The following is a 21999-nucleotide window of genomic DNA, read 5'->3' on the forward strand; positions in this document are numbered from 1 at the left end:
ACACTACTAACTTAGAACAGAGATTTGATGAAATATAGTAAGAATTTACATATGTAATATGTCTCTTTTTTTACATGTAACTCATACAAAATACATGTAGGTATGTAGTTATAATAAATAATAACCTAACCACAAAATTAAAATTTTGAAAAAACCCCGACATATTTAGTGGAAAGATTTTTATAAAACATGGCTAAGACCACTCCCGACTAAATCGATTCATCCGTTTGGGAGTTACGATGCCACAGACAGACACGCACAAACAGACAGACAAATCGACTGACAGGCACGTCAAACTTATAACACCCCATCATTTTCGCGCCGGTTTAAAAGATGAGAAAATAAAAAAAATTGGATCAATATTGAAACATGAAATACACTGGTACATTACTCGTGTATCTTTCTTAGGGCCTTTGGCCCATTTAGACGGTACGAGAACTCGCGAGTTTTATTACATTGTGGTATTTGATGGCTACCTATGCAAAATCGTATGTAACGCAACCGCATGCGAGTTCTCACGCCGTCTAAATCAGGCCTTACTCTCTCTTCGGAAAGCCGATTAATGAATATTTTAATAGACTTAAAATAAATAAAGAGAATAATAATTTTAATAAAATTTAAATTAACAAGACAAAAAGTAATAATTCGCGTTAAGTACCTATAAGTTGATGAAAATTCTATGAATTTTAATAAACACATAAAAATGTGAAGGAAAATTTAAAAAAGCCTTTCCGTTTTTTTATAATCACTGCACTGCACAGTGCACATATAATTGAGACGTATTTAACGAATGAATGAAGAATGCTACGAAAGAATAAAATTGTTGCACCAAGCAAGCAGATTTCATAAATAAATAAGACGAATTCTAGCGTTGATCGGAAACTCGGATCGGAGTAAAGTTTTTTTTATTAAATTAAAGTGTGAATAACCTAATCTAACCTGTGTCTGGATACATGAATGCTAAAATTTCTAAGAAAATGGGGCAATGTTTGTATGGAAAAACGGTTTTGGGGCCAGCGTCCACTTTCGTCGTAATTACGTACTAACTAACATAGTAATTAATATTATACCGCTACCACATAATGTAGGCTATTCGGGGGGTATTATTAGTAATGGCAACTCTTTCATTTCCCTGGGATAGCAAGAGATAGATATAATCCCTACATTTTTGGATTTACCCTGACATGTCGGTAACTGAATACCTCGTTTATTGACGCTCACCGGCCGCTGTTAAAACTACTTTGAAAGACTGTCTGAAAATAACGTTGATGTATTTTAAAATATAAATTGGTATTGAAACGGTCTTCCCACGCTCAGTGAAGCTGACATAATGTCGATATAATATATTATTATTAAATTGACTACATGTAAAAATAATACCAAGTAAGTATTCACTGAGTAAAGGTAATAAATTTATTTTCAAAAAGTAAAATGTTTTAATAGAATATTGCTAAGTTATCAATTAATAATGTCTAGGATAACGACCTTTGCCCCAAATTTTCAGCGCATTAAAAGTTGAAATTCGCGTTTTTAAAAGATTTTTCCCCTCACTAGCTCGGAAATACGTGTTTTGTCCTTTAATACCAGCGGGTAAAAACGCATTTTATCCACTAGTGGGTAAAGTAATTTGACCTTGAATAAAGTCAAATTAACTGCTTTAAAATTGATAAAAGTAGGTGAATCTAGTAATAAAGATGATTTACCACCTGTGGAACTACTGGAAGCAGTGATAAACGCATTTTTTTGCGTTGTAGTTTCCTCGCTATAGTGAGGGGAAAAGTTTTGTGTTCCACTCGGGTGCAAATGTATTTTACTTCTCGTGTGTTAAAAAACTCGCAAGTTCAGGATTCTATTCTCGAACCACTCGCTTCGCTCGTGGTTCAACTATAGAATCCTTTCACTTGCTCGTTTTTCAATTCCACACTCGGCGTTAAAATACAACTTTGCCCCCTTGTATTTATTTATTCTTAAGCCGCTGTTATCTGGTCAAATCACGCATGTAGCTGACTTCCACGATACAGGCTTAGCCTAGTGTGGGAGTCGTCGATTAATTGCAAATTGTATTTTAAACTAATTCTCTTGGTTTTGTATAACAAATAACTATTTCCCCTCACTAGCTCGGAAATACGTGTTTTGTCCTTTAATACCAGCGGGTAAAAACGCATTTTATCCACTAGTGGGTAAAGTAATTTGACCTTGAATATAGTCTAATCAACTGCTTTAAAATTGACTTTTATCAAAGTGACAAAGTGAATCTAGTAATAAAGATGATTTACCACCTGTGGAAATACTGCATGGAAGCAGTGATAAACGCATTTTTTGCGTTGTAGTTTGTAGTGAGGGGAAAAGTTTTGTGTTACACACGGGTGCAAATGGTTTTACTTCTCGTGTGTTAAAAAACTCGCAAGTTCAGGATTCTATTCTCGAACCCCTCGCTGCGTTCGTGGTTCAACTATAGAATCCTTTCACTTGCTCGTTTTTCAATTCCACACTCGGCGTTAAAATACAACTTTGCCCCCTTGTACGAGTATAATAAATAACTATTTTTAACCGACTTCAAAAAAGGAGGAGGTTCTCAATTCGACTGAATGTTTTTTTTTTGTTTTTTTTTTATTTATTTTTTTGTATGTATGTTACTCGATATCTCCGAGAATCGTAGACCGATTTTCAAAATTTTTTTTTTGATCGAACGGGTATAACCCCGAGATGGTCCCATTGGCACCAAGTCGTGGTCTGATGATGGGATCTTGGAGAAATCGAGGGAACTCTTCAAATGTTATAGGCACATGTAATGTTTTTTGTGTATTTTTCAAAGGTGCACCAGTATTTGCGCCTGATGGTAATAATTTTATGTGGCTGAGCTGATGATGGAAGGTCAACTCCTCAATGGTTAGGAGTTAAAGGACAATTCTTTCACTACTGTACATATATTCGGACTGATACATATAATATCACTAGGAACCACTAAAAATCAACAAATAAATTAACTTTTTAACAAAAAATAAAACCGCCTTCAAAAAAAAGCGTGTTACAAAACACGGAGAAACTAAAAAGCCAAAAATAATAAACCTTCGAATTCAGATTTCTTATCGGATTGCAATAATCTAAACATCCAAATTATAAACAAATCAATTATTTTTGGAGTCGGGACCAGCCTGCGTATGGTTGGGTAGGGCAAACAGGAAATAGCAAGGCGACGAACAGGTCTGGTACCGACTACAAAAATAATTGATTTGTTTATAATTTGGATGTTTAGATTATTGCAATCCGATAAGAAATCTGAATTCGAAGGTTTATTATTTTTATTAACCGACTTCAAAAAAGGAGGAGGTTCTCAATTCGACTGAATGTTTTTTTTTTTTTTTGTATGTATGTTACTCGATATCTCCGAGGATCGTGGACCGATTTTCAAAATTTTTTTTTTGATCGAACGGGTATAACCCCGAGATGGTCCCATTGGCACCAAGTCGGGGTCTGATGATGGGATCTTGGAGAAATCGAGGGAACTCTTCAAATGTTATAGGCACATGTAATGTTCTTAGTGTATTTTTCAAAGGTACACCAGTATTTACGCCTGATGGTAATAATTTTATGTGGCTGAGCTGATGATGGAAGGTCAACTCCTCAACGGTTAGGAGTTAAAGGATAATTCTTTCACTACTGTACATATATTCGGACTGATACATATAATATCACTAGGAACCACTAAAAATCAACAAATAAATTAACTTTTTAACAAAAAAATAAAACCGCCTTCAAAAAAAGCGTGTTACAAAACACGGAGAAACTAAAAAGCCAAAAATAATAAACCTTCGAATTCAGATTTCTTATCGGATTGCAATAATCTAAACATCCAAATTATAAACAAATCAATTATTTTTGGAGTCGGGGCCAGCCTGCGTATGGTTGGGTGGGGCAAACAGGAAATAGCAAGGCGACGAACAGGTCTGGTACCGACTACAAAAATAATTGATTTGTTTATAATTTGGATGTTTAGATTATTGCAATCCGATAAGAAATCTGAATTCGAAGGTTTATTATTTTTGGCTTTTTAGTTTCTCCGTGTTTTGTAACACGCTTTTTTTGAAGGCGGTTTTATTTTTTTGTTAAAAAGTTATTGCCTCTGAACTCTCCATGCGTGCACTTATATTGCAAACTTGTAAACGAACTAAATGGGCAAAAATAAAAAATCTAAATAATTTATTCAGCAAATAGGCCACAGGGGCACTACACGTCACATGTACATATTTAGAAAATATTTAAAATTGAATTGAAATTACAATTGATACTATTATATACTAATTCTAAGTTCTAACTTAAGTTAACTCTTTACAATTAAATTGAGATGTAGAAGGTCTCTAAATGTCGAATTACAACCAAGAACTACACTAAATATAAAAAGTACAAATACAAAAAAAAAGTCTAAAATTACTTTAGAGGTGCAAATGACTCTAAATGTCACAACTAAAGATAAAATGTATACTTAATCTTATTCTCCTTAGAGATGTATATGGTATCCAAGAGTCAAAATCATATATTTAAAATATTCACTAAAAGAAAGGAAACAAACGACAACCGAACAAAGTGTCCTAATTTAATAAAAATTAAAATTAAAGTTACTAAGTTATAACAGCCCCAGTAAGCTTAAACAGACCGGTCTTCACAGACGGCACCCGTTCACGAGTATGACGCGTATCTCAGCCATCTAATGGCTAATGGATATGCCTTTTTAGCTTTATGGTATAACTCAGTTCGAGCGTCTCAGATAACATTTATATAACATAAGTATCATAACCAACTTAAAATAATAATCAACTTAAACCACCACCATTCAGACCGACTTGAATTACATTACCCTTCAGAAGAACAATAATATTGAAAATACTTTACGCCGTAAACAAAGCCCGCTTACAATTATTCCTTTATTTATTATTCAATTTTATTTTTCGTCTCTTATTTCTCTTAGCGAGCAATAAAAGAAGTCTCGAGTCTCCAGTTACCAATTACTAAAATGAACGCGACTCAGTACAGCTTCTACAAAGGCGATGCCGTAACTGAATAATGGGATGCCATTCACATAAAATCTTTAACGGAAAACGTAAAAATAACTTTGCATTTTATTGATCTGCACTTCAAATAATTGCGGTATTAGAGAGTATTTGCAAAAGAAATATCTGAGTTTCGTTTTTAGGATTATCTTATTCTTTTAAAATATAACCTAACCTAACCACAAAATTAAAATTTTGAAAAAACCCCCGACCGTAACATAGTGGACCGATTTTCATGAAACATGGCTAAGAACACTCCCGACTAACTCAGCTTTTAAACAAAAAAAACTAAATCTAAATCGGTTCATCCGTTCGGGAGCTACGATGCCACAGACACACACACACAGACAGACAGACAGACAGACAGACAGGCAGATAGACAGACAAACAGACAGACAGACACGTCAAACTGACGCAACAACGACGGGGTGTTATAACCCCGTCGTTGTTGCGTCGGGGGTTAAAAATGAAATCTTTACATTAGTATGATTGAGACATTGTGAGTCTGTCGGTAGGATTACATCCTACGGATATATAATGTTGACCCTGCGACTTGCGAGATACAAATTGGTCCAAAAAACTATTTTTTAACCCCCGACGCAAAAACGACGGGGTGTTATAAGTTTGACGTGTCTATCTGTCTGTCTGTTTGTCTGTCCGTCTGTCTGTCTGTCTGTCTGTCTGTCTGTTTGTCTGTCTGTCTGTCTGTGTGTGTCTGTCTGTGGCATCGTACCTCCCGAACGGATGAATCGATTTAGATTTAGTTTTTTTTGTCTGAAAGCTGAGTTAGTCGGGAGTGTTCTTAGCCATGTTTCATGAAAATCGGTCTACTATGTCGCGGTCGGGGGTTTTTTCAAAATTTTAATTTTGTGGTTATTAATTACTGGCGATTTGATCACACACTAGCAACACGAACTTATATCTGAATGTCAAGGATATTTTATGAGCTTAAAAGCGTGTTCAGATATTTTTGTTCGCGTGTGTAGATTAAACTGAACGTGACTGTACATATGCGTGTTTACATAAATTGCAAGTCAATAAAAAGCTACAAATCAACATACGTTTGTTTAGTGGAAGACAACGTGCTGGCTCACACCGCTCGTCAGCTGACCCCGGCCAAAGTGGGCGGTTCCGTGGTACTTCGCTGCGAAGTATCTCCTCAGCTTGGTCTCGTCGAGATCTCCTGGCTACAGGATGGCTTGCCTCTGACGCCTGGGTACCTTGGGCCTGGTAAGATCCTTTAAAAAAATGTTTTTTTTTTTTTTAGTTTAGACGACATATTATAATGGCCTCCTCATTGGAGAGTCTAGTTTAAATCCAAATCCTATGGTACTCAGGTTCAAACGACGAATACGACGTAAGCCGCCATATGGAAAAAATCCTACTTGAGTTATAGTATTTTATGCAACAGGCGTTTAAAGGAGGTCAAAAAAGACGAGTGGCGTGGGTAACAATTTGAGGCGAAGCCGAAAATTGTTATTAAGACGCCACGAGTATTTTTTGACTCAGTTAAACACCGTTGCATACAATACTTTTTCTACGACCATGCACTTACTTTTGAATAGTTTTCTAGAATAACTTTCGTGAAATTCGCACTGTTTCCTGTATTTTGACTTGTCCTCTGCAATGTTTCTGCACTCACCCTGTCGCTCGCACTCCCCCGCACCGCCGCCGCCGCCCGCCCCCGGCCGGCGCCCCGCGGCTTGCTATATCCCTTAAAACAATGCTTTAAGAGCTATATCGTATGCGTGGGTGCGCGGGGCGCCGGGCGGGGGCGGGCATCTTTTATGTAGGGTTTTAATGATCTATGCACGACACGGTAAATGACGAATAACAACACGGGAGTAGAAAAAATATTTATTTTTTTCAACCGTGACAAAAAATGAGTTTGTCTGTTGAAATGCACCACTAGTCACTATTAACTTTGGAGCATTCCATAGGTTGTCTCATACAATCACATAATGTTTTGTGTGTTGCGATTTTTTTTTCAAACGCTGGAGGCAGGTGATAATTTTTCTGTGCATAATTCTGCTACTTGCCAATTCAGAAAATTCACGTTTGTACGTGACAATGGTATACTATGGAACGCTCTCTTTGTCATTGAAGTTATTAATTGTGTGCTTTATTAGAAATAAACAAACATTTGACGACCGGTCTGGCTCAGTCGGTAGTGACCCTGCCTGCTGAGCCGCGGTCCTGGGTTCGAATCCCGGTAAGGGCATTTATTTGTGTGATGAGCACAGATATTTGTTCCTGAGTCATGGATGTTTTCTATTTATATAAGTATGTATTTATCTATTTAAGTATGTATATCGTCGCTTAGCACTCATAGTACAAGCTTTGCTTAGTTTGGGGCTAAGTTGGTCTGTGTGAGGTGTCCCCAATATTTATTTATTAACACGCTTTTATTAGGTCGTCGTGTATGTAACTATGTATGTAATGGAATCTGGGGAAGCTAATTTAACCATCTTCCAGGAGTCGTAGCGTAATGAAAATTGGCAGCTATATGTAGTTCCGATGACAATACAATAATATGGTACTGTTGAGCTAATCTGATGATGGAGTCGGAAGATATAAACTGGAACTACATGATGGAACATCGTATCATAGCCGTTTTTAGGTTTCTTAGAAAAGTCTTGTAATGAACTTTGACTACAATTAGGTTTCAAGGTCTGATGATGAAGCCGAAAGATATGAACTGGAACTACATGATGGAACATCGTATCATAGCTGTTTTTGGGTTTCTTAGAAAAGTCTTGTAATGAACTTTGACTACGATTAGGTTTCAAGGTCTGATGATGGAGCCGGAAGATATGAACTGGAACTACATGATGGAACATCGTATCATAGCTGTTTTTGGGCTTCTTAGGAAAGTTTTGTAATGAACTTTGACTACAATTAGGTTTCAAGGTCTGATGATGGAGCCGGAAGATATGAGCTGGAACTACATGATGGAACATCGTATCATAGCTGTTTTTGGGCTTCTTAGAAAAGGCTTGTAATGAACTTTGACTACGATTAGGTTTCAAGGTCTGATGATGGAGCCGGAAGATATGAACTGGAACTACATGATGGAACATCGTATCATAGCTGTTTTTGGGCTTCTTAGAAAAGTCTTTTAATGAACTTTGACTACGATTAGGTTTCAAGGTCTGATGATGGAGCCGGAAGATATAAACTGGAACTACATGATGGAACATCGTATCATAGCTGTTTTTGGGCTTCTTAGAAAAGTCTTGTAATGAACTATGACTACGATTAGGTTTCAAGGCCTGATGATGGTGCCGGAAGATAAGAACAGAAAAAGGGGGGGGCTCGAGGGGGAAGCATGAAAGAAAGATCAACGTAGTATTTAAAATAAGTTGGGTTAGCGCTTTCTGGTGACCTTTCAGAGCAAACAAAGGGGGGCTCGGGGGGGGGAAGCCCCCCGCATGAAAGAAAGATCAACGTTGTATTTAAAATAAGTTGGTTTAGGGTTTTCTTGTGACCCTTAAGAGTAAAGAAAAGGGGGGCTCGGGGGCGAAGCCCCCCGCATAAAAGAAAGATCAACGTAGTATTTAAAATAAGTTGGGTTAGGGTTTTCTTGTGACCCTTAAGAGTAACGAAAAGGGGGGCTCGGGGGGCGAAGCCCCCCCACATAAAAGAAAGATCAACGTAGTATTTAAAATAAGTTGGGTTAGCGTTTTCTTGTGACCTTTAAGAGCAAACAAAGGGGGCTCGGGGCGAAGCCCCCGCATGAAAGAAAGATCAACGTTGTATTTAAAATAAGTTGGGTTAAGGTTTTCTTGTGATCCTTAAGATTAAAGAAAAGGGGGCTCGGGGCGAAGCCCCCGCATGAAAGAAAGATCAACGTAGTATTTAGAATAAGTTGGGTTAGCGTTTTATTGTGACCTTTAAGAGCAAACAAAGGGGGGCTCGGGGGGCGAAGCCCCCCGCATGAAAGAAAGATCAACGTAGTATTTAAGATAAGTTGGGTTAGCGTTTTCTTGTGACCTTTAAGAGCAAACAAAAGGGGGCTCGGGGGGCGAAGCCCCCCGCATAAAAGAAAGATAAACGTTGTATTTAAAATAAGTTGGGTTAGGGTTTTCTTGTTACCCTTAAGAGTAACGAAAAGGGGGGCTCGGGGGGCGAAGCCCCCTGCATGAAAGAAAGATCAACGTTGTATTTAAAATAAGTTGGGTTAAGGTTTTCTTGTGATCCATAAGAGTAAAGAAAAGGGGGGCTCGGGGGGCGAAGCCCCCCGCATGAAAGAAAGATCAACGTAGTATTTAGAATAAGTTGGGTTAGCGTTTCCTTGTGACCTTTAAGAGCAAACAAAGGGGGGCTCGGGGGGCGAAGCCCCCCGCATAAAAGAAAAATAAACGTTGTATTTAAAATAAGTTGGGTTAGGGTTTTCTTGTGACCTTTAAGAGCAAACAAAGGGGGGCTCGGGGGGCGAAGCCCCCCGCATGAAAGAAAGATCAACGTTGTATTTAAAATAAGTTGGGTTAGCGTTTTGTTGTGACCTTTAAGAGGAAACAAAAGGGGGCTCGGGGGGCGAAGCCCCCCGCATAAAAGAAAGATAAACGTTGTATTTAAAATAAGTTGGGTTAGGGTTTTCTTGTGACCTTTAAGAGCAAACAAAGGGGGGCTCGGGGGGCGAAGCCCCCCGCATGAAAGAAAGATCAACGTTGTATTTAAAATAAGTTGGGTTAAGGTTTTCTTGTGATCCTTAAGAGTAAAGAAAAGGGGGCTCGGGGGCGAAGCCCCCGCATGAAAGAAAGATCAACGTAGTATTTAGAATAAGTTGGGTTAGCGTTTTATTGTGACCTTTAAGAGCAAACAAAGGGGGGCTCGGGGGGCGAAGCCCCCGCATAAAAGAAAGATAAACGTTGTATTTAAAATAAGTTGGGTTAGGGTTTTCTTGTTACCTTTAAGAGTAACGAAAAGGGGGGCTCGGGGGGCGAAGCCCCCTGCATGAAAGAAAGATCAACGTTGTATTTAAAATAAGTTGGGTTAAGATTTTCTTGTGATCCATAAGAGTAAAGAAAAGGGGGGCTCGGGGGGCGAAGCCCCCCGCATGAAAGAAAGATCAACGTAGTATTTAGAATAAGTTGGGTTAGCGTTTTCTTGTGACCTTTAAGAGCAAACAAAGGGGGGCTCGGGGGGCGAAGCCCCCCGCATGAAATAAAGATCAACGTAGTATTTAAGATAAGTTGGGTTAGCGTTTTGTTGTGACCTTTAAGAGCAAACAAAAGGGGGCTCGGGGGGCGAAGCCCCCCGCATAAAAGAAAGATAAACGTTTTATTTAAAATAAGTTGGGTTAGGGTTTTCTTGTTACCCTTAAGAGTAACGAAAAGGGGGGCTCGGGGGGCGAAGCCTCCGCATGAAAGAAAGATCAACGTTGTATTTAAAATAAGTTGGGTTAAGGTTTTCTTGTGATCCATAAGAGTAAAGAAAAGGGGGGCTCGGGGGGCGAAGCCCCTTGCATGAAAGAAAGATCAACGTAGTATTTAGAATAAGTTGGGTTAGCGTTTTCTTGTGACCTTTAAGAGCAAACAAAGGGGGGCTCGGGGGGCGAAGCCCCCCGCATGAAAGAAAGATCAACGTAGTATTTAAGATAAGTTGGGTTAGCGTTTTCTTGTGACCTTTAAGAGCAAACAAAAGGGGGCTCGGGGGGCGAAGCCCCCGCATAAAAGAAAGATAAACGTTGTATTTAAAATAAGTTGGGTTAGGGTTTTCTTGTTACCCTTAAGAGTAACGAAAAGGGGGGTCGAGGGGCGAAGCCTCCGCATGAAAGAAAGATCAACGTTGTATTTAAAATAAGTTGTTGGGTTAAGGTTTTCTTGTGATCCTTAAGAGTAAAGAAAAGGGGGGCTCGGGGGGCGAAGCCCCCGCATAAAAGAAAGATTAACGTAGTATTTAAAATTAGTTGGGTTAGCGTATTCTTGTGACCTTTAAGAGCAAACAAAGGGGAGCTCGGGGGGCGAAGCCCCCCGCATAAAAGAAAGATAAACGTTGTATTTAAAATAAGTTGGGTTAGGGTTTACTTGTTACCCTTAAGAGTAACGAAAAGGGGGGCTCGGGGGCGAAGCCCCCGCATGAAAGAAAGATCAACGTTGTATTTAAAATAAGTTGGGTTAAGGTTTTCTTGTGATCCTTAAGAGTAAAGAAAAGGGGGCTCGGGGGGCGAAGCCCCCCGCATGAAAGAAAGATTAACGTAGTATTTAGAATAAGTTGGGTTAGCGTTTTCTTGTGACCTTTAAGAGCAAACAAAGGGGGGCTCGGGGGGCGAAGCCCCCCGCATGAAAGAAAGATCAACGTAGTATTTAAGATAAGTTGGGTTAGCGTTTTCTTGTGACCTTTAAGAGCAAACAAAGGAGGGCTCGGGGGGCGAAGCCCCCCGCATAAAAGAAAGATAAACGTTGTATTTAAAATAAGTTGGGTTAGGGTTTTCTTGTTACCCTTAAGAGTAACGAAAAGGGGGGCTCGGGGGGCGAAGCCCCCCGCATAAAAGAAAGATCAACGTTCTATTTAAAATAAGTTGGGTTAGCGTTTTCTTGTGACCTTTAAGAGCAAACAAAGGGGGCTCGGGGGGCGAAGCCCCCGCATGAAAGAAAGATCCACGTAGTATTTAAGATAAGTTGATTTAGCGTTTTCTTGTGACCTTGAAGAGCAAACAAAGGGGGGCTCGGGGGGCGAAGCCCCCGCATAAAAGAAAGATAAACGTTGTATTTAAAATAAGTTGGGTTAGGGTTTTCTTGTTACCCTTAAGAGTAACGAAAAGGGGCGCTCGGGGGGCGAAGCCTCCCGCATAAAAGAAAGATTAACGTAGTATTTAAAATAAGTTGGGTTAGCGTTTTCTTGTGACCTTTAAGAGCAAACAAAGGGGGGCTCGGGGGGCGAAGCCCCCCGCATAAAAGAAAGATCAACGTTGTATTTAAAATAAGTTGGGTAATGGTTTTCCCGGGACCCTTAAGAGCAAATAAAGGGGGGCTCGGCAAAAAAGAAATACTTAATTAAGTATCTACAATAAGTTATATTAGGGTTTTCTTGTGACCCTTAAAAGTGAATATAGGCAGCCCACTTCGCGGGCTAGCGTTGATATGCTTACAAAACAAAAATTGATAACAAAATTAAAATGGGGGACGGGGGCTAAGCACCTTAATACAAAGATAGACCAACGCAGTACCTATGTCAAATAAATTATAGGTTAGGGATTTTTCAGTTTTGCGTTCTTTAAGCATGTCGCGAAGGTCTACAGCACAGCTCCCAGAGCAATTAGTTATATTGACTTGTAAATAGTCTCAGTGAGTAGAAGTATTTTACGATATCAATTTATCATGAAGGATTTACTTGTTATGTCATCATTAAAAACTAGTGCTGTGGTAGAGTCTAGCACTTCGATTCAAATGACATTTCCGTTAGTTGATAGAAATCGAATAGTTTATAATATACAATACTTTTCAACTAAGTAAAAATTACAATAGAATCAAATAAGATGATAAACAGGTTTATAAATGATACTAACGAACAAACCATGAACGTATATTTAGCTCCTTGTTCATATGGCCTAATCTATTCAACCAATTCGTAAATAATCGCTAGATTTGGCAACCGATACGTTTTAACTACATCGCTATTTACTTCAATATAAATGTGTCAAAAATAGGAACTTACAGCTCCCATTGCCCATGTAAAAATAATGTAAACATTGCATGTAATTGTTCACTACTCATAAAATGGCAAAAGGTACAAAAACCGAGACAACGACACGAAGGAAACGTAGGTTATATAAAAAAAATGTAAAGCACGTACAAAATTAATGACTAAAAAGTATAAAATAAATTAATAGTTTAAAAAACACTATAAAACACGCTTTTATAAATGCACGTAAAAGCCAAAAATAAATTATGGATCGTTCAAGTTGTCTCTATTTGTGAGCTGAAGTTTAAAAACTATGTGCTTTTAATTATAATATTTGATTGTAAAAGCGTGGGGCGATTGTAAAAGACTTTCTTGTAAACAAATACTAATCAGAACTTCCTGGCGAATGAAGTTGCATAAGAACATAACGTTTACATATGCCGCCTAAGGGTTACCAAAGATAACCAAAGATATCTCGTCCACGAACAAGAACTCTGCATCCTGTCACTGTAGACACTTTCCCCTTTTGTACTTTGATTACCGTAAAAAAGCGGCGTTCTAAGTGTCGGTGACTGTCGACTCTCCTCGCTACTAGCGCATATTTTGTCTGAGTTCGACAAACTGGGACCTACTTTGAACACTGACTTTTAATTGATTTGACTGTTTAATGTAGAACCTACTAGTCATGCTGCAACTCCAGTAAGCGCGTCAATCTGTGTAACCTCCTTCCCGTAACATAGCATAATTTGATTTATCAGCAAGTTATACAAAAAGTCTTTCCTGTTCCAGCGCCCCACGCTTTTACAATCAAATATTATAATTAAAAGCACATAGTTTTTAAGCTTCAGCTCACAAATAGAGACAACTTGAACGATCCATAATTTATTTTTGGCTTTTACGTGCATTTATAAAAGCGTGTTTTATAGTGTTTTTTAAACTATTAATTTATTTTATATATTTTGGCAGCCTCAACCTTACACTACATGCTGGGTGCTTCAGATCACGCATATTTCAAAAAGTTGTGCGAGATGTTGATATGCCCTTTGTTTTTATTTAAATCTTGATTGTTTTTAAACCAACATCATTGTGTTTAGGCGTTAGAATAAAATGTTACATTTGTTGCAGACTCCCGTTGGGTATCCGGGGCTGGCATTCTACTGGGCCTCGACTTAACCCAGGCAGATGTACAAGCTGAATATTCTTGCGTCGCCTTAGACACCGCGAGTTCTTCGCTTAAATTGACCACGGACGGTTCGTGACTTTTTTTAGTTTAATTATTTAGCCGATTACCCCATCCCATTTAACATTAAAAGAAACATTTTGAACGAATGGAAACAAATCAAATTATTTTACGAAATAATTTACCTAACGCGGGTCTTTAGCTTACTTACGAGGATTAATGCCCGGTAACTCCACCGCACCCGTAGACTTTAGCCGCGTAAACTAAACTATGAATTTAGTTACGTTTTCTAATGAATGATATTTATTTCACTTTATAAGAAACATTTTGATCCTTATTCTACGCATTGTGTTAACAGACAGCAGTTGGTTGGAGCACATCGAACTGAGCTCAATAGAGACAAGAGCCGGCGAGACGGCGGTCTTGCCTTGCATTATAAGGCACATGAGTGGGCACACTATTAGGTAATATTTTTAGTATTTTATTGATTTAAGGTATTCTGTTTTTTCGTGATATAAGTAGAATATTTATAGACAGGTTTGTTTTAACGAGGAAATACTAATGATAATGAAATTACTTAATATTTAAGAACAATCTACACAGATCGATCTGGCTTTCTCCCCTCTGTTTCCCTATTCCTATCAGTGGCGTGCTGGCGTGAACATTTTTGTTAATAAAGCCGGAGGGGTTTTCGGGATCTGTTTTGTATGGAATTCTACAGATACAGGAGAATTTTAGGGCACCCGTAGGGAATCGAGTTGTATCGACGCCCCGCCACTGATCCCTATACTTACACCAAAGATAATATTATAACTCTGTACTCTATTCTCTTTGCTTGTAGGTCTAAATATAAATAGGGACTACCTAGTTGACGCGGCTGTGATTATGATTAAACTTTTATATACGGAAAACACCATCATCCTCCTTGCGTTATCCCGGCATTAGCCACGGCTCATGGAAGCCTGGGGTCTGCTTTGACAACTAATCCCAAGATTTGGCGTAGGCACTAGTTTTACGCAAGCGACTGCCATCTGACCTTCCAACCCGAAGGGTAAAGGCCTTATTGGAATTAGTCCGGTTTCCTCACGATGTTTTCCTTCACCGAAAAGCGACTGGCAAATATTAAATGACACATTTCGTACATCCGAAAAATTCATTGGTTCAAGCCGGGGTTCGTCCTCCGGATCGAAAGTCGCACGCTCTTTGCCACTAGGCTACCAGCGGTTCGGAAAACACCAATAGGATCAAATATAACAGAGTCAGTTGATTATTTAAATTATATTTTAATAGTACCTAATTTACATTTATATAAAGGTTTCTTGTCATTAACTTTTACATTGGAAATTTTCAAGAAAAAGTTAATTTAAAAAGTAACTAGATTCCTGTTTTCCATTCAGTTACTGTAATTACTTCGACACCCAATATGCAAGTCCTATTAGCACTGTAACTGTTATGTAAATCTTGCATATTGACTAGTAATACAACTAATATCGAATGTACAGTGATTAGCATACTATATGTACATAGCGTCAATATGATTTTCGCTCGATTTAGTGCTAATTGCCCTCTCCTCTGGGTATCTAGCCAACGTAACAATCTCTTACGCTTCGTATCTAGCTTTCTCTATCGCTCTTCTGTAGTGGCGTGACAGAGCCAGACTATGTTTCGATCGCCACGTAGCGTCAACGATTATTAATTCGGCCAGGCCGGCAGACACAGGTATAGTCAACCAATTGGAACCCTAGGCCACTCTACAACCGTGTCAAAATGACAAGCAGTAAGAGATTTCTTACAATCTGATTTATAACGTCACTATGACATAGTTCTACAGTGGCCTAGGGTTCCAATTGGTTGACTGTACCTACTTAATTGGGGGTTACAACACTATGTCAGTTTGATCGGGATTTGCAAATACAAACACAATTATAGTGTATTAATTCGTGTTTATGATGTTGATAATGGATGAATAAAGTAGTAAATAAGTATGTCTGTAATAAACAAAAATAAATACAGGTACCTATTTTATTTGCGTGAGTAAAAAAGGGGTTATTAAGCACGATGACGCCAAAGCCGTTGACAGTCACTAACTGCACTTTGGACGTTAACACCTGAATGCTTTATTACATTCAGGTTTCAGTTTACGGATTCGTTATACAGAGTGTAAGAAAAATGGTGGTGATCCGTTTAAGGGCGTACTCAGTATCGTATTCTTATCAGGAAAAAGTAGAAGAAATTTTTTTTTAGCTAAAAAAATTTTCACTTTTGTATGAGCCGGGCCGCGCGAATCGGTCGAATCTCCATACAAAGATAAAAAATTTTTTTGCGAAAAAAAATTTTTATCCTACTTTTTCCTGATGAGAATACGATACTGAATACGCCCTTAAACGGATCACCACCATTTTTGTTACACCCTGTATGTAAGTAATTTTGCTCCATTACGACACAATCTACTATTCTAAAGTAGTTGAGTAGGTAATGTTAATGTCAAATATTATTAAAAAATAAAATGATGTTAGTTTATATACGTAGGTACAGGTGCTTACACAATAATAAATAATATATTTCTACGTTAACAATATATCTCGTCCTCTAAAAAACAGTTGGTGCAACTATTATTCCAGGCACTACACCGTAAAACCCTTGATTAGTTCTGCATATACCAGGTTTCCCGTAGTACAGCAATATTAAATCGTCAGTTGGCAGCGGCAGGACGCGGGGGGCTCGTGGTCGGCGGTGGCGGGGGAGGGGATGGTGCGGGGCGGGGCGCTGGTGCTGCCCAATGCGCGCGCGCACCACGCGGCGCGGTACGCCTGCTTTCCTGGCTCGGAATCCACTCCTAGAATCATGGTCCGGCTCGTGGTGTACGAGCCTCTGGTTGTGACTATATCTCCTAACCCTTTGGTAAGAATCATAAGTTGAACATAAAATCTAAAGGAAAAGTCATTCATTTACATGGCAAATTTTTAAGGGTGGATCTTCTCCGCTAATATACCTACGTCCAATTAGCTTGTGCCACGCAACGGAGCCACGCTGTGACGTCATCGCCCAAATGAATTGATTAATTTTCTTTTTGTCTTTTTCTCTCTTTGTTTTTGTTATCTAAGTTTCGTGACGCATTGGTTATACTGTAAGGTCATGTAAACATGTTTTAGGGCTGGTTTTTCAATCGCCACATAAATAATATCTGTCAGATAAATGTTAGCTGTCATTGTCATTTATACGTGTGATGAAAAGGATAGTGATAACTTTATCTGGTAGATATATTTATCTGGCGACTGAAAAACCGGCCCTTAATGAAATAAATTAAATTTAAATGAAATTGTTTACTTGTGGATATTCGTGTATTTATAATTGTATGCCGACACTTTAAACAATGCTTTCCAATATTTTCCGTTGGACTAAAGTTTTATGTAGTCTAATGCTAGAATCCATCATTCCCGCCCTTAAAACGTCGAGGTAATATCAAAATATGAGATAACAAATCCACTCAACAATTTTTCATCCATCTGTTTTATCTTAATATTGCAGATGTTAGGAACAGGTGGTAGTGGACACTTGAACTGTTCCGTTACTGGTGGCCGGGGTGGTGGGGTCACTCTTAGTTGGCAACACGAAGCGAGACCTCTCCATGCGCCTCAGTCTCGACTGACCCTTGGCCCAGTTCACTCTCATCACGCAGGATTATACCAATGTACTGCTCATGATCACTTCGATTCTGCTGTGGCAGGAGCTGAGCTGATCATTGCTGGTAATCTATCATGTGTTTTTAATAGTCAGCCCATAATATTACACTTAAATTTAACCGGTTTATAGATCCTGAATCAGTCAAAAAAGCCATAAGCAGCAATAAAGCAAAAGCAAAGCAAAGCACGGTCTATATCCCGGCCAACATAATTATAACGAAGATAACCGAGAATCATTCAAAAAAGCCTATAAATTGTATGTTATTTTATACCTATAAATTATTGAATAATTTTGGTCGGGTTTTAGATAGACCACCCCGGTTGGTGTCTACGTTCAGCGAAGCGGTTACTAGAATTGGTCAAAGTGTAGCGCTAAGATGCGCGGCTACTGGCATTCCTCCACCTCGAATACTCTGGACATTGGATGATAGACCCCTTCCTTCAGCGCCAGACAAGTAAGAATTCATGTTGACATCTTATTTTAACTCTCTTAATTTACTCATATTAAAAAACCCAAGTTATTCGTTTAGTAAGTTGATACGTTTTAAAAGATTTTCGTATTCATTTTCATTTTGACGCACTTAAATGATTTCTATTTTAGATATAGTGTAAATACAAGAGCAGAAAGTTTATCTGGCGGTGAAGAAGGCACAATTGTATCAACCCTGAGTGTTACCATACGAACTGCCGATGAGGGTGGCAGATATGGATGTAACGCAACCAACTCCCGAGGCTCACAAGCCCATCATGCAAGACTGAATGTATTTGGTATGCATCTACTTATTTATACCCTACCTACTGTAATAACCGAAATGGATACATAATATCCTAATGTGATCTTATCTTTGCAGGTCCTCCAAATATTAGATATTTATCGTCCATACATGTTAAAGCTGATACGGATGTGGTTTTACATTGTCCGTATTCTGGTTATCCAATAAAGTAAGTACCAAAATTTACTTAGAAGCATTAAGTTATCTTTGCAGGTCCTCCAAATATTAGATATTTATCGTCCATACATGTTAAAGCTGATACGGATGTGGTTTTACATTGTCCGTATTCTGGTTATCCAATAAAGTAAGTACCAAAATTTACTTAGAAGCATTGAGTAGGGTTTGGCAACTAAATTTGTATTTGAATGATAAATTTATTTTTAGGGAAGTGGTTTGGCGACGGGAAGATGGTTCCATAGTTGAAGCTGCTATGGAATCGAATGATGAGAAAGGAATGCTAAAACTATCTACTGTTCGAAGTAGCACTGCAGGAAGCTACACTTGTGAAGTGCGTGCTGAAAGTGGGGAACTTGCCAGAAGAACTGTAAGGGTTGAGGTTCATAGTAAGTCCTTAGATTTTTTGCGTAAAAAACTAACTTTAAACTTTTTGATTTTCCCTATGAATAATAAATACATAAGAATTCTATTAATTTCAGAACCACCCAAAATTGCACCTTTTCAATTTCCCGAAGAGCTAGAAGTTGGTGGTAGTACGCAAGCAACATGTAGTTTAATTTCTGGAGACAAACCCATTCAATTCACATGGCACAAGGACAACCTACCCATTCCTTCAATATTAAAGGTAGGTATAATTTTAGGAAATTTATAAGAGACAACTTCGTACATTACTAACTTTCCAAGCAATTGACTAATGTCCATTACATTTTTAGGTGGAACAAAAGAACATGGACTTCTTTTCTATATTAATCATACAGGAGCTCACATCGGCACACAGTGGAGATTACACATGTAAAGCATCCAATGAGTTTGGTGCTGTTAGCCATACTGCATCGCTTAATGTCAAAGGTAGTATTAATTACTTATTAGTATCACAGTGTATGGAATAATTAAAGGAAATATTAGTTTTGAAAACGGTGGCGTAACATAATAAACAGTGTTATTGTACAGAGTCACCGACGTGGGTATGGCGAGCACAGAATACTTCGGTGTCAGCTGGGGCTTCCCTCTTATTGCCTTGTTCAGCAAAAGGACAACCGGCACCACGAGTTTCATGGGAATATTCTTTGGGTAAGACAACCTACTTAAGACTTGAATCAAAATTTAATATACTTAGTTGTGTTCATTTCATTACCATGTATTTGGGTACTACTTTTGTCGGCGGAGCAATTCCCTTGAGTATTTGAGCTCCTTTTCATTGACAGTCTGATACGACAGGGTGTTGTTTCTTTTTGTATTTACGTCATGTATGGTCTCTCCTTGGTCTTTCCTTCTTCCTTTTTAGTAGTTGTATGGAGAAATGAATTTTATGACAAATATTGTGTTACTGTGTTTAATGTATCCGGTCGTCACAGATGGTGAAAACTGGCGTCATGTCTTATTTGGTCAGTCGGAGGCTACTGACTCTGACGGAGGGTCCATCATGTCTGATGGAACAGTGTGGCTCAAGGCTGCCACTCCGGAGCACGAGGGCTGGTACCGATGCGTGGCGCGCGCGCAGCACGCCTCTATACACCACACTTTCTACTTGGACGTTAGAGGTCAGTTGACTCAATCGTTAGACTCAATTAGAGTTGTATGAAAGTGATCAGACCCCTATTTCAATTTGGTAAAAATTGTCCCCTGACAACCACAGATCACAATAATGGCACACGCTTACACGCGAAAGCATTGACGCTGGGTGTAGGTAGTCGCTATTTATCTACCGAAAAATGTGAACGTTATTTTCAATGTCAGGTGATAATTGTCAACATTGAGCGTAAGAGTATCATTTTAAAATTTTAAAATGTGCTCATTTACTACTATTACTAATACTGTAGTATTAAATTTAAATATTGTTTTAGAACCACCAAAACTTAGTAGAGGTGGAAGTGGTGGAGAAACTCGATGGGTGGTGAGAGGCTCAACAGCGAGGCTGCTGTGTGTTGTAAGCGGAGAACCCGAGATACACGTGCATTGGACGCATGACTCCCGGCCTTTGGCATTACAGTAAGTTTTAGGAAACTAAACTAAAGTTAGTACTGTCTTCATTTTAGGAAATTTTAACGTTTAAAATAACAGTTTTGTCATACTTCTCTCGAATCTTCACAAGAATAATAAATGGGCCATTTCTTTCAAAGTTTCTTCTTTGGTAACATGGGTATTTTTATGCGATTCATACTCAGAATCGAGAGCTCTTCGATCCTGATAGGAGAAAAAAAATGTCCCAAGATTTCCATACAATTTTTCGAACCTTCCATTCCGTTACCGCCATATATACAAAATGTATGAAAAAGTGGTTACGGAATGGGAAAAAAACTTGGGACACTTTTTTTCTCCTATTAGGATTGAAAGAGCTCGCGATTCTGAGTGGTAAACACATAATAATTTCCAAATCTAAAAAAGTGGGGTGGACAACTTTGAAAAAAATGGCCCAAATGTTGCTCAAACCTTCCTCAGTTTTTGAACCTAATCTTCTGGCCCAAAATAAAATCAGTTTCAGTATTAACTGTCCCTTAATTAACTAATTACTCAACGTTCAATAAACTGCTCATATTTCATTAAACAATACAATGTTTAGATCACCTTTTATAATGTCACCTCTCAGCGGCGCCGGTGGCATCGAAACCAGAGACACTGGTAATGGCGGCAAAATATCAGAGATAACGATAACGCACTCCGGTCCGGAGCACGCGGGGGAGTACCGGTGTCTCGCGAGGAATCTCTACGGGAATAACGAGTTGGTGTACCGGTTGTATGTTAAAGGTAACTTTATGAATATAAACGATACTCTTTAGGCTACTTTGACTATTTTTTCTGAAATACTTTCACTGAAAGACTATTTCGTAACCTACTTTCGACACTTTTTTATTTAGGTCCACTTACACCAACGAAAATGTAGGGTTAACCCGAGGATTAACCCACCGTTTCATATGGAATTTGAGAGTTGACAGCCCACTAACCCTGAGTTAAGTTGTTGGTGCAAGTGGGCCTTACAAAAATTGACGAGTTTTTAGGCAGAGAAACCTATAGGTACTTACTGAGGTGTGGTGCGGGGAGTAGTAAATAGGAATACGTGTGAATCGTGTTAAAGACCATTTATTACTGGATAAAATACAATACAGTGAATGATATACTTACAGCTAGGGTTGTCACATATAACTATACTTGGGGTCTCCACCTCATCTCAAAATAAACAATGTCTAAATAAAGTTCTACGCTCACACGGGCACGGGAATAACTGTTTGCGCTTAGTCGCGGTGACTGTCCGAGTCCCAGCAATGCACTGTCCTGTCTCGCACTCATAATTCAAGGTGATAACGTCCTATTATAAATTAATTATAAGAGAGCACAGTTGCACTGCCTACGTGACCGAAATTGTCCCGTCAGCGGTTACGCGGCAAACAAAGGCGTCAAGTGGCAGGGTCGCCATGAGGTGTGGTGCGGGGAGTAGTAAATAGGAATACGTGTGAATCGTGTTAAAGACTATTTATTACTGGATAAAATACAATACAGTGAATGATATACTTACA

At 38.7% G+C, this 21999-nt stretch overlaps 1 protein-coding gene across 2 annotated transcripts in view; it reads left to right on the forward strand.

Moving 5' to 3' along the window:
- LOC125233342 (Down syndrome cell adhesion molecule-like protein Dscam2) overlaps positions 1–21999 on the forward strand; it is a 92076-nt gene that overhangs the window by 42112 nt on the left and 27965 nt on the right. Inside the window, exons 4-18 of one of the 2 annotated variants that reach the window (XM_048139324.1) lie at positions 6120–6278; positions 13800–13925; positions 14213–14318; positions 16551–16755; positions 17383–17602; positions 17845–17992; positions 18139–18305; positions 18389–18479; positions 18695–18873; positions 18967–19112; positions 19201–19336; positions 19439–19558; positions 19843–20028; positions 20332–20476; positions 21075–21232. In XM_048139324.1, the coding sequence (XP_047995281.1) occupies positions 6120–6278; positions 13800–13925; positions 14213–14318; positions 16551–16755; positions 17383–17602; positions 17845–17992; positions 18139–18305; positions 18389–18479; positions 18695–18873; positions 18967–19112; positions 19201–19336; positions 19439–19558; positions 19843–20028; positions 20332–20476; positions 21075–21232 (2292 nt within the window). Of the gene's footprint in view, positions 1–6119; positions 6279–13799; positions 13926–14212; positions 14319–16550; positions 16756–17382; positions 17603–17844; positions 17993–18138; positions 18306–18388; positions 18480–18694; positions 18874–18966; positions 19113–19200; positions 19337–19438; positions 19559–19842; positions 20029–20331; positions 20477–21074; positions 21233–21999 lie in introns of those variants that run through there. The other variant, XM_048139323.1, reaches the window with a different exon arrangement.

The sequence above is a fragment of the Leguminivora glycinivorella genome, chromosome 14 (assembly GCF_023078275.1).
Source record: "Leguminivora glycinivorella isolate SPB_JAAS2020 chromosome 14, LegGlyc_1.1, whole genome shotgun sequence".
NCBI classification, from domain to species: Eukaryota; Metazoa; Arthropoda; class Insecta; order Lepidoptera; family Tortricidae; genus Leguminivora; species Leguminivora glycinivorella.